This window comes from Hylobates moloch, unplaced genomic scaffold (assembly GCF_009828535.3).
Source record: "Hylobates moloch isolate HMO894 unplaced genomic scaffold, HMol_V3 SCAFFOLD_2, whole genome shotgun sequence".
Classification (NCBI taxonomy): Eukaryota; Metazoa; Chordata; class Mammalia; order Primates; family Hylobatidae; genus Hylobates; species Hylobates moloch.
Genome location: NW_026652277.1, coordinates 134,732,510 through 134,744,852, shown reverse-complemented (window position 1 = coordinate 134,744,852; position 12,343 = coordinate 134,732,510). Strand labels below are relative to the sequence as shown.

The 12,343-nt window shown below is 39.1% G+C and overlaps 1 protein-coding gene across 1 annotated transcript in view; it reads right to left on the bottom strand.

Annotated features, from left to right (window-relative positions):
• Window positions 1-250: 250 nt before the first annotated feature.
• The window catches only part of RFX6 (regulatory factor X6), a 66,596-nt gene continuing 54,503 nt past the window's right edge, over window positions 251-12,343 (bottom strand). Inside the window, exons 13-19 of the mRNA XM_032165612.2 lie at window positions 10,455-10,564; window positions 9,186-9,303; window positions 7,621-7,743; window positions 6,744-6,950; window positions 4,865-5,377; window positions 3,432-3,644; window positions 251-1,082 (exon numbers count right to left, since the gene is read on the bottom strand). Of these exons, the coding sequence (XP_032021503.1) occupies window positions 907-1,082; window positions 3,432-3,644; window positions 4,865-5,377; window positions 6,744-6,950; window positions 7,621-7,743; window positions 9,186-9,303; window positions 10,455-10,564 (1,460 nt within the window). The 3' untranslated portion in view covers window positions 251-906. The remainder of the gene's footprint in view (window positions 1,083-3,431; window positions 3,645-4,864; window positions 5,378-6,743; window positions 6,951-7,620; window positions 7,744-9,185; window positions 9,304-10,454; window positions 10,565-12,343) is intronic.

Sequence of the window (12,343 nt, the reverse complement as noted above, 5' to 3'; positions counted from 1 at the left end):
CTTTCAATGTATAAGAAAGTACTTGGTAAAAGACTGCTTCTAAATCTGAAAAGGTTCAAATAGTCTACAATTCACAATTTCTTTATATGTACAGGCATGGATATGATATGCAAATGTTTTTAAATTATAGTGTTTAACCAAACTACTTTACTCCTTAATATCATATCGAAAGGAGCTGAGATTAAAGAGTAAATCCCCAGCATTCTTCAGAAACAGTACCAGCCTCAAGAGCACCAAGCCTTTGAAAATATTTCCATACATTATTTCTTTTATTTCTTTTAATCTTTTTTAAATAAAGAGAGAAAAGCACTTATCATCTCCATTCAGTTACATAGAATCGGAATGCTGCTATGTGACAGAAATCATCACACTAATGCACAGGAATTGAAAGTCAAGCAACTTTGGTCTTGGCTGAATTGAATTAAGTCTTGACCTTGTAAACATTTCCATTGGAGGTAGAACATACACATTTGACTTTTTGTCAAATAAGGGATAGTAAACAATGATTCTGAGATCCTAATAAATTAAAGGTATTGTAAAGGCATTAAATATACTTTTTAAAAGAAACCAAAGATAAAAAGTCACACAGATGTTAAATAAATTAGAAAATGAAATATAAATCTTCATAGCTGAAATGTTTGCATCTTCAAATCTTCACTGGTTTTATTTGATAATTTTGAAACTATGATTAATAATGAGCTCACATTTTAAACTCTTAGTGTGCATGACAAACTCTGCAAGTATCTGCATTCACTATGGAGTTGTCCATAGTACCAGTGACTTAATAACAATGTCAGCCACTGCATATTCATTTTTCTTTACTCTTGTGGAAGTCTCAGTGAATAATGATATTTGCACAGCAGAGATTTTTTTTAAAGTTTTAGCACCCCCTCCCACATTGGTGGTTTAAGTGCCTCCAGCTGCTGTTCCCATGAACACAGTGTTGATAGGTGGTAAAGAAGACACCATTTCTCTACTGCTTGTTCCATGGGAGTCCAGGGTTTCTTGAGCTGGATACTGGTTGGAAGTTCCATACATACACTGGGATGAGGAAGAAGGAATTGGGGTTTGCAAACTGGAAGCTGTAAGGGAAAATATAATCAGCAACTGAAAATTGATTGACATTTTCTTTTCTCTGCAAATGCCACTCATTTTAATTCCCTGTATTTATTTTTGCACTTAGCACACAAACCTATTCTAAATTTGAGTCTGTATGGTTTACCAGAGCAATCGTCTTTTCTTCCATTTATTCCCACTTGCTAGTCTCCCAGAAATTATTTGCTCTACATATTTAACAAAGAAAACTCAATTTCAACTTAAGTGCTACCACCAATATATATTCCCCAATCTACCTCCTCTTTCCATCTGCACTTTCATGGTTGTAGTTCAAACCACCATCTTTTCTCTCCTGGACCAACACAGCAGCCTCCTGACTGGTCCCATGATCTCCACCTTTGTCTCACCCACTCACCCTCCTGAGAGCAGCCAGAATGATATTGCTGAAGAGTAGATGAAACTTTCACTCGTCTCAAATGCCATAGTGGCTTCCCATACCCTTGGAACATGATCCAAGCATCTTACCCTATGTAGATGGGCCCCTGATTGTTTATTTATTTCACTCTACTCTCTCCTTCATTCAACAAGCTTAAGACACACTGGCCTGCTCTCTGCCCATTGATTTTTTCAAACTTATTCTGATTTCAGCGGTTCTGCATTCACTGTTTCTTCTGCCTGGAACTCCTCCCTCAGATATTCACATCTTTGCCTCCTTCTCATCACTCAGATTTCAACTCAGATGTTTCTGCCTCAGGATTCCTTTCTCAGCTGTCCTACCAAAAGCAGCTCCTCCTTTACTATCTGTCATTTTACGCTATTTAATCAGGTTCAGAGTACTTGGCATTATCTTTTTAATGCACTTGCTCATATATTTATTGCCTTACTGTCCCTCTACTAGAATGTAAACTTCTTACAGGCAAGAACTATGGCCTGATCACCACCATATCCTCACATCTAGAATGGAGTCTGGCTCCTAGTAGGTTCTCAATAAAATTCACTAACTGACTCACTAGCTCTGTATTTCCCTCATATATGGTTGCTGCCTTCTTATTGCTGACATGACATGCTCTCTGTCCAAGCTTTATAATTAAGAAACAGTTGAACTCAATTCTCCTTGCACTACTTATCCATTTATTCTATCCCCTCATTTTACCCTGCAGCACAATTTGCAATCTACTTGTAAGTCAGCTCTGATAAACTAAAGCTTAGACTCCACCCTACTCTTAACCTATGTTTCGTCAAAGCTTCCACTATCTCTTCAAGTAAACAGAACTAACAGTAACAACAGCAACACAGTACATTTTAGTCTCATGGCGAGAAAACTTCCTGAAGTGGAATTTTCTGCTCATTAGAGTAACCTAGAAGCAATGACCATTTGCAGATAGCAGAAGATGAGCTGCTAGATTCTGCTCAGGGAGCATGTGTGACAGTGACAGGAAGAGAAGGAGTACTTCCTATTGAATTATTGGAAAGGTACACTGAGTGAGGAGAGATGAAATTGATTTCATTTTCCCTTATGCTCTGGTTGTGTGTCAATGCCCTCTACTTACGCTAGTCTGAAATCAATTTCATTGGAAGATTGTAACCATCTCATATAAATATTAACACTCTGCCTTGATAACTTAGTGAATATATACTTGCCCTGTGAAATCTTATTAGCATTTTTAGAAACTAAATCTAGTGACTAAATCTATGTTATTACTAATAACATACTAATTATTATTGCAGAATTTCTTCATAGACGAGGATTAAAAAATGTAACCTGGTTGGAAGAAGATTGCCGGAGGCTTCATGGCAAGCACATGTTTTTCTTATTTTTACTTACATGATATGTTAGAGAGCAATAAAAATAGCAACATTTTCTACAGAGGTGTTGAATCACATTTTACATAAGAATGAGAAAATGCTAGTAGCACCCATCACAACACACCAGTTTTTTTAAATCTTGGAGTGATTTTTGGATACTGATGGAGATCATGATGCCTAAAGATATCTCTTGGCACTACAACTGGGTCCAACACTAATCAAGAGTGAGAAAAAGATATTATTACTGCCCTTTTAAAACTTACAGTTTTAGACTGCATTTGACAGGTCATATTAATTTTTTGCATACTTAATAGATACCAGCTATTTTTTTGTAAAAAGTAACAGATCTAGAAGTAGGTTGCGTAATAGAGATATACAGAATAAGAAATGAAAAACTGTTACTAACTGTGTAGTCAGATACAAAAAATATAACTTTAGATCCAAAGTAATAAATCAACCCTGGGAACATGCTTGCTCAGTTCATCTCAGCAGATCTCCCTCAAGTAATGTTGCATACCTGAGGTTAACGACTTCTTAAAATGTTTTCAAGAACTACTAAAATAATTTACCTAGAACTGGAGTTCGACATGCAACTGGAGATGATGTGTCTGTGTAAAACGAGCTGGTCTGTTTTCTACCACTGTCATCTAAAATGTTAAGTGGATCGTGGATGTCACTGTAGGGGGGCAGTGAGCGAACGCTGCTGATGACAGAAACGTGCTGATTCACCATTGATCCGAGCCTGTGAGACTCTGGGTAGTTTATGTTGCTTCCATAGTATCCTGTAACAGAAAATGTTGAGAATTTGCTGTTAACTTACTACAAAGAACTTTCAGGAAGGAAAAAAGTGACAAAGTAATTAGGTGATGTCCTAAAGATATCAAACTGTAAGTATTACATGTGTATCCATACATGCTACAGAACTGTATTTGTGCTTGTATATGGGTAAGGTTTTCTGTGCTTTTTGTGTTTTTTAATATATAAGAATTGTAGCATCATACATAATTTAATACAATAATTATAGTATAATACATAATTTAATACATAAGAATTATATTAACTTTAAGACCAGATTGCACTTCTGTCAGATTTCCCTTATCTAAATTAACAAGATCTACCTATGAAGAAAGAAAAAAGCACTATCATCTGTCACAAAAATACTACTTTCATGTATAGATGCATGTTTAGGGGAGACAAAGACTGGCCTATGCTTAGGAGAAAGACACCAAAGAAGCCTACACACAAAGCCTATTTTGGTGACTCAAGGTCACATGTCTCTCTAGTTCCCTTAACTTCCAATTTTTATTGGTCTGTTTTGGTCCCAATCTTTAAAATCTGCTTTTAGTTATCAGGAAGAAATATTATCCACTAAAAATGTTTTCAAAAGACAGAAAATTCTTCTTTGGGGCTATTAAGGTAGGTCTCAAACATATGATTTAACTATCTTTTTTTTTTAACATATGCGGCATTTAGGAGGACAGCTTTAGGCCAGGGATGGTGGCTCACACCTTTGGGAGGCACCTCAGCATTTTAGGAAGCCAAGGAGAGAGGACTGCCTAAAGTCAGTAGTTTGAGACCAGCCTGGGCAAACATAATGAGACTTTGTCTCTAGAAAAAATTTAAAATTTAGACAGGGATGGTGATGCATGCCTGTAGTCCCAGCTACTTGGGAAGCTGAGATAGGAGGATTGCTTGAACTAGGGGTTTGAGGCTGCAGTGAATCATGATCCTGCCAAGAACTCCAGCATGGGCTATAGCACAAGAGCCTGTCTCAAAAAAAAAAAAAAGAAGAAGAAGAAGAAGAAGGGCAACTTTAGGAAAGCCACAAAAATTAGGAAATATATATGTATGTGACAGAAATCAGCTCCAAATGTCTAAGATTCCATGATCTTTGGAAGCCTTAAATGAAAGGACATGCTAGTCAGCAGAGGTGGAACGCAATGTCTGATTTTGCCTCATTGCCATCTCAAAAACCAAGAAAAATTCTTTTAAATATCAATACCATTTGGTGAATTAGGAGGCAGTGTTGCTCCTTGGCAGCTGGCAGCTCCTGTGTTGCTCAAGAAATTGAAGCTTCCTGTATTTAAAAACTGCATATTGTGTGAATCCTGGGCTTGCAGGGATGGGCCATAGCTAGACGGTGGCCGGGAGTTATATGGAGACCCCGCACAGCTGCCACTGAAGAAGTCTCTTGAAAGCTGCTGTTCAGTCCAAGCCATGCATCGACCATGCTCGGTGTGATGAGGATAGAGTCCTGATGTGGGGTGGGGCTGCGCCCTAAACACAGTCTGGTAGTTAGAGCTGGTGCTATAAAAGTCATGGTTGGCTTGAGGGAGAGTAGGATAAACGGGCTCTGGGTATGTGGAGCAGTGTGATGGAGCTGACAGTACTGGGCCCACACTTGGGGGCCTCCCTGCCATTGGTCCTTGGTTAATGACACTTCCTCGGCTTGCCATGGCTGGAGAAATGGGTGGTGTCATCAGATGACCAGCGTTCTGTGAAAGCTCCATTTGACCTGGAAAAAATTACCAGAACATTCCTTTAGTGTCATATTAAAGTAGATGAGCTCACATCTTTAAAAAATATTCAAAATATTTATTAATGTATTGTTTTCCAGCTTGCTTCATTCCTGCCCTCCAAAAATAACTAAACTGAAAAGCACCAAAAATCCAGAATTTAAAAAATATAATCACAACACATGTATATATCACAACAGTGGAGACGTGGATTTGGTGACTATAGGGGAAAGTCTGGGATGGCTTCATGGTTTCTCCACAGGTAGCATGGGGAGGACATGGGTGTCTGCTGCTCATATTTCCCCATAATTAAAAAATTAGCTGGTTGTTAAACTGTTTGATTTTTAGGGTAAAAAGAAAAAGTCACTAATGTCAAAATGGCCATGGCTTCAAAGCAGTCAATTCGAAATGTCATGCAAACACCTCTTATAAGTAATGTGATTTATGAATGCCACCAACTCTCTAGGCCGCCAATGTTCCATTGGTAGAAATGGACCCCGAACTATAAGGCTCTTTTAGGTTTAAAATTCTGTATATCAAATGAAGTAATGTATATAAAAAGATTTCAAAAAAGACACAAGGCAATAAGCACATTTAAAATACTCCCGAGTAGCTAGTTCAAGCCACCAAATATTCATTTTGACACAAAGAGAACCTTAGACCAAAAGGGAGAATTACTGTAACGATTATCCTAAAATGGCAGAATCCAGTTTTTTTGTTTGTTTGTTTGTTTTTTTGATACGGAGCTTCACTCTTGTCGCCAAGCTGGAGTGCAGTGGCCTGATCTCAGCTCAAGGCAAGCTCCACCTCCCAGGTTCAGGAGAGATGACAGGTGCCTGCCACCAAGCCCGGCTAATTTTTTGTATGTTTAGTAGAGACGGGGTTTCGCCATGTTGGGCAGGCTGGTCTCGAACTCCTGACCTCAGGTGATTCACTCACCTCGGCCTCCCAAAATGCTGAGATCACAGGTATGAGCCACCACACCCAGCCCGAATCTACTTTTTAGGGGCGGAGAAATAAAGTCTCCTCAAAATCCAGAAATAAGCAACCCATTTTTTTGATCTTCAAAGCATCATAAGAATTTTATGCATACCTCATCTAATTATTTCTTCCACTAAATTAACTAATTATTCATACTTCTAATATAATTTATGGAGTGTGTCAAAACATGATACCTGTGTTAATAATAGTATTATTACCATTGCTGAAAATCACAAAAATATTATAAATCTTTATTAAAACTCAGTTAAGATCATCCTTTTTTATTGTTGGAATTCCTGGACTGGAGGTTATGAGTTTTAAGAAAAATGAAGGAACAGGCTTCTCTGAGATGCACTGGAGCCTAAGCAGTTCTCTTTAGCATACCTGTGAGCGGCATGTTGTCTGTATTCCCAGCAGGGAATGGGTGCAGAGCAGGGCCTAGGCCTCCGGGTTGACTGGATGGCAGAGGGAGATAGGTTGTCTCCACATGGCTTTCATTCTTCACAGGGTCGCTGGAAACCATGCTCCCTTTATTACGGTTGGCCAGAAAGCATGAACTCGGAGAAGCAGTGAAAGCAGCTTTACTCGCATCTGGAAAGAGTTTTTAAAATGGGAAATTTGAGATTTTTTCTCATATTCCTCGTAGATAAACTCAAGTAAAAGAAAATGAAAATGTTTCATTGTTGAGTATTTAATCTGGAAACTACTAAGCAATATTTCCCATGGGAAGTGAGGCTGGCAGACTTTTGCTCTTGGCAGTGATGCTAGGTTTTTTTTAGCTGCATATTTGTGGATGTGGATGTAGATAAGGAGCACTAAATAATCCACTTTGGAGTGAAGTCTTCAAAACGCAAGTTGCCCTGTCTCGAATAGATGTGTTTCCTTCCTTCTCTAAACTCCTATAGAACTTATTTTTACACCACTTACATATGTAGTATACCACATGTGTCTTGAATTACAGTTATTTTTTTGTATTATAGTCACTTCTCCAACTTCACCTTACTTCCCAGAAATTAAGATCACCAATTTTGCATACTTCAGAGTTTCCAGTAAAGTATTTTTGACTACTCTACATAGCAATGAATGAAAGAAAAATAGTGCTCCAATAGTGTGACTGTATGGTGAGAATTAGCAATGACATGTTTGGAGAAAAACTCTGAGATTATGATAAACCCACTTAATATTTGAACTTATAAATTCTTGAACTTATAAAGATTTAAACAAAGAAATATGCAAAACAAAAATAGCTATTTTAAGTTACCTGAATTCTTCATATACTTGTCCAACAAATTCTGTAACTCCTGCTCTTTGTCATTGTTAAACTGGGTCTCCATGGCCAGGAGAATGTATTCATCGAGAAGCATTCGAATCAAATGAAAAGAACCTTGTTTATGGATGGAGAAAGAAGAGAGGACAGTGTGAAATGTAAAAAGGGGAGAGAAAGAGAAGGAAAGGGAAAGAGAAGTCAGTTATCTTTGTGACCATCTCGCAACACTTTACAAGGAGCAACTGAAATAAACAAATACTTGTTGGACTTTAAATGACCTGCTAAGACCAACATGCTTAACTTGGATCTCTAATCTTTCTGTGTATTGCCTGCCCTGCTCACTGTGTGTACTGTCCTGCCAGCTCTTTGGCCACTAATTACATCAAAGGAAAATACGGATGAAAGTGAGACATGCTTTATGCTTTAAGAGGGCACACATTGGAGTGTGATAAGCTTTAACTTGGGGAGAATGAGCTCTACTCTGCTCTATTTCTGTTTACTTTGTACTAAATAATTAGACAATGGCCAACATGGTCTGAAAAAAGGCAAGTAAAGAGATGTCTTTCGAGACTGAAACAAAATATTCTTAGATTTGGCAAAAACTAAGAGTAATTTTCAAGTGAAATATGTTCCGGAAAACTAAAACTTCTTTTAACTATTCAATAGATTTTCCAACAAAAGTATTTTTCATAGTAAGGCCAGGCTTCAATGCTGTATATTTTATAAAACTTTAAATATGGGAAGTCTATTTCAAATAATAGACAATGCGTTTTTTTATTCTTCAATACAAATTCACTGATTTTATTTAATTCTATAGAACATTAAATAAAAACAATTTAGTTAATTGTAATCTCTTTCATAATGTGAAGATTTCCTGAAATGCAGCTACCAAATGCAGAGTTACTACTCATGACTTTAACATTATAACTATAAAATAGGAGTCTCAGGAATTTTAAGGAAAAAGAAGGCATTCAATTTTATAAAAAGCTAACTTAACCCTATTTGTCTCCCAAGTCATATAGAACAGGAAAGATGGGTCAGAAACATGAGAGTGTGTCTTCTAAGCTGTTTTTTGATTCCTGGAGTGCAACTATATGGGTGCTCAGAAAAGCTGCAGAAACTTGCCACATTGCAATGAATAATAACTTTGGAAAATAATGTCTTAATTATCGTTTGTTTAACAAAGAAAATTTATCCAAGCACTGATGGAATGTAATGATAATAGCTGCTATGCATTAAGCATTTCCTGAGTGCTAGGCAATTTGTTTTTATATACATCATCTCACCAAAGTACCTACACAACCCTTTGAAGAGAATATTCTTTCCCTTCTTCAGTGAGCAGATTGGCCCATAGCCAGAGAGAATCATTGTTAGGATTTAATCCTGCTTATGGTCTGACTCCAAAACTCAGGCTCATAACTACCATTTTCTCATAGCTCCATATTCAGGTACAGTTTAAGAAGTGACAATGTAACATGTTTAAAAATTGACAGGAAATGTGACTGGGGAACAAATTATATAATTCATGTAAGAACAGTTTTATAATGCATATATGTTACCAAAACTGGATGCATTGTTCAAGGTGAGATTATGCATTACTCGAGCACCAAAAAAACTCCACTTTAACAGAAAGTCTTGAGCTCTCTTCTTTAATGACCTTCCATTTTGTTTGCTGGTCTAAAAGTAAAGGAATAAAATGAAACTATAAAATCTGTCCTCCCAGTACTACATGCATCCTATGTTAGATCAAGAAGTAAATAGACTGTCTAACAAATGGACAGATGGCATGGCATTTATTTCATCAAATAAAACTATCTGTCCAGGGAATTTAATGTTAGCCTGTCTTTGCTGATGTTTTAAGGGTAATAAGTCTTTATTCAACATGGCTTTGTTTCCTACTAGAATTAGACCACAAAATGAAATAATTTTCAAAATATTTTTATTTTTTAATTTTTCTTTGACAGAGCTTTAAAAAGAAGAGAAGGTGAGGTGTGAAGGAAGGGCTATATATTTTTGTGAATGATTAACTCTGACTTTTTGGTACTGAATGATAATCTATTTTCCTTACAGAAGGAAAAATGTTTCCAAACTATAACTAGTTTCCTTGATACGGAATGGCTAACACCAACTAGTGATGGACATATTTGTTCTTATTGCTTGTTTCACAATGGATGAATAGGTTAACCAAAGAAGGTGAAGAAACTACAGAGAAAACACAAAATATTGAGCTTTTGGAATTCAGAAATGCAAATGCTTAGAACCATGTTTTCCATCAGCATTTATGAAATCCTGCTTTTTAGAAACAGGCCAGATCATTCCAGTTTCTAAGTTTATCTTTCTCTACTGATGTTACTCAGCTGTAATGTTATTGACTGATAGGGAAGGCAGAGCATCTTGTAGTCTTTGGGCAAGAAAGGAGAAATATAATGGAATCCATGCCCAATGCTCTCAAATCTTGACATATTCCTAATTTCAATATTTGGCCTGCCTTATTCGTAGAGCATCAAAAGCTTTTCAAAGCCTTTACACAAACAGCCTTTCACCCCTCTCCCCGCAGACAAAAAATTACAGCCAGTTTAGCATTTACTCTTTTTTTTTTTATTTTTTATTTTTATTTTTTTTTTTATTATACTTTAGGTTTTCGGGTACATGTGCACAATGTGCAGGTTTGTTACATATGTATCCATGTGCCATGTTGATTTCCTGCACCCATTAGCTCGTCATTTAGCATTAGGTATATCTCCTAATGCTGTCCCCGCCCCCCCCCACCCCCCACCCCACAACTCTTAACAATAAACTTATTTTCTGAATCTGTCATTAAAAAGTACCTTAATAACTCTCTGTTCTACCACAGTATCCAACCATTCAATAAAAGCCTCCACAGTGGCATTCTTCTTAAGGAGATCCTTCAGTTCTTGGAACACAGTGATAGAGTCATCTACCCAGGAAAAAAAAAAAGAAAGAAAAAAAAGAAAACAGAATATTGTAGTCTACTTGGAATCCAAGAGAACACCTAAAACTTGGAATCATCAATACTTTGATAGCATGAAAGGGAAAGACAGATAAATGTGTGAAAAGAATATCATATCTTGAAAACAGTAACAAAAAAATCCTTAGTACTGTACTCTTCAATGGTGTGTGTGTGTGTGTGTGTGTGTGTGTGTGTGTGTGTGTGAGAGAGAGAGAGAGAGAGAGGGAGAGAGAGAGAGAGAGAGAGGGAGAGACAGGATCTTGCTTTGTTGCCCAGGCTGGAGTGCAATGACATGATCATGGCTTACTGCAGCCTCAAACTCCTGGACTCAAGTGACCCTCCTGCCTCAGCCTCCCAAGCAGTTGGGACTCCAGGCACGCACCAACAAGCCTGGCTAAATTAAAAAAAAAAAATTGTAGAGAAAGGTCTTGCTATGTTGCCCAGGCTGGTCTTGAACTCTTGGGGTCAAGCAATCTTCCCACCTCAGCCTCTTGAAGTGTGCCCAAAATTTTAATAAGTGTATATATCTTGGTATATATTGAAATATAGGTTTAAATCTTATATATGTATGCATATACTAGGGAAGATTAAGTTGTTTATGTAGTTAAATATTCATTTTGAGTCTAGTGTTTTCATTAAATGGAACAGATCAGTTAAAAACGAATGAATGAACCTAACCTTGGTGATTTCCTGCTTTCCAAAATATCCTTTATCTTTAGTAAAAGTTAAGTTCTTCACAGCAGAATTGAGCCATTTACCTGAATAACGTTTTATCATGTAATATTTAAAGGGGCAGTTTAAGAGTATCCTTTTATTAAAGGGTTTAAGGTTTACTGAATCTCAAAAGGTAATACTATTTTATGTTAGGAAATAAAAAGTGGAGTTGAGATTGGGCGCCAGAGAGCTGTCCATAGTTTATTACAAGATGAATTTTTTAAATTAAACATATTTTTATAAACCAGGTTTTTTAGCGCCTCTGCCCGGCCACCCATCGTCTGGGAAAGGAGGAGCGCCTCTGCCCGGCCGCCCATCATCGGGGAAGTGAGGAACGTCTCTGCCCGGCCACCCCGTCTGGGAAGTGAGGAGCGCCTCTGCCCGGGCACCCATCGTCTGGGAAGTGAGGGGCGCCTCTGCCCAGCCACCCATCGTCTGGGAGGTGAGGGGCGCCTCTGCCCGGCCACCCATCGTCTGCCCAGCCACCCATCGTCTGGGAAGTGAGGAGCGCCTCTGTCCGGCCGCCCCGCCTGGGAAGTGAGGAGCGCCTCTGCCCGGCCGCCCCGTCTGGGAGGTGAGGAGCGCCTCTGCCCAGCCACCCATCGTCTGGGAAGTGAGGAGCGCCTCTGCCCGGCCGCCCCGTCCGGGAAGAAGTGAGGAGCACCTCTGCCCGGCCGCCCCATCCGGGAAGAAGTGAGGAGCGCCTCTGCCCGGCCGCACCGTCTGGGAAGTGAGGAGCGACTCTGCCAGGCCACCCATCGTCTGGGAGGTGAGGAGCGCCTCTGCCGGGCCACCCATCCTCTGGGAGGTGAGGAGCGCCTCTGCCCGGCCGCCCCGTCTGAGAAGTGGGGAGCGCCTCTGCCCGACCGCCCTGTCTGGGAAGTGAGGAGCGTCTCTGCCCAGCCACCCATCGTCTGGGAGGTGGGGAGCGCCTCTGCCTGGCCGCCTCGTCTGGGAAGTGAGGAGCGCCTCTGCCCAGCCGCCACGTCTGGGAAGTGAGGAGGGCCTCTGCCTGGCCGCCCATTGTCTGGG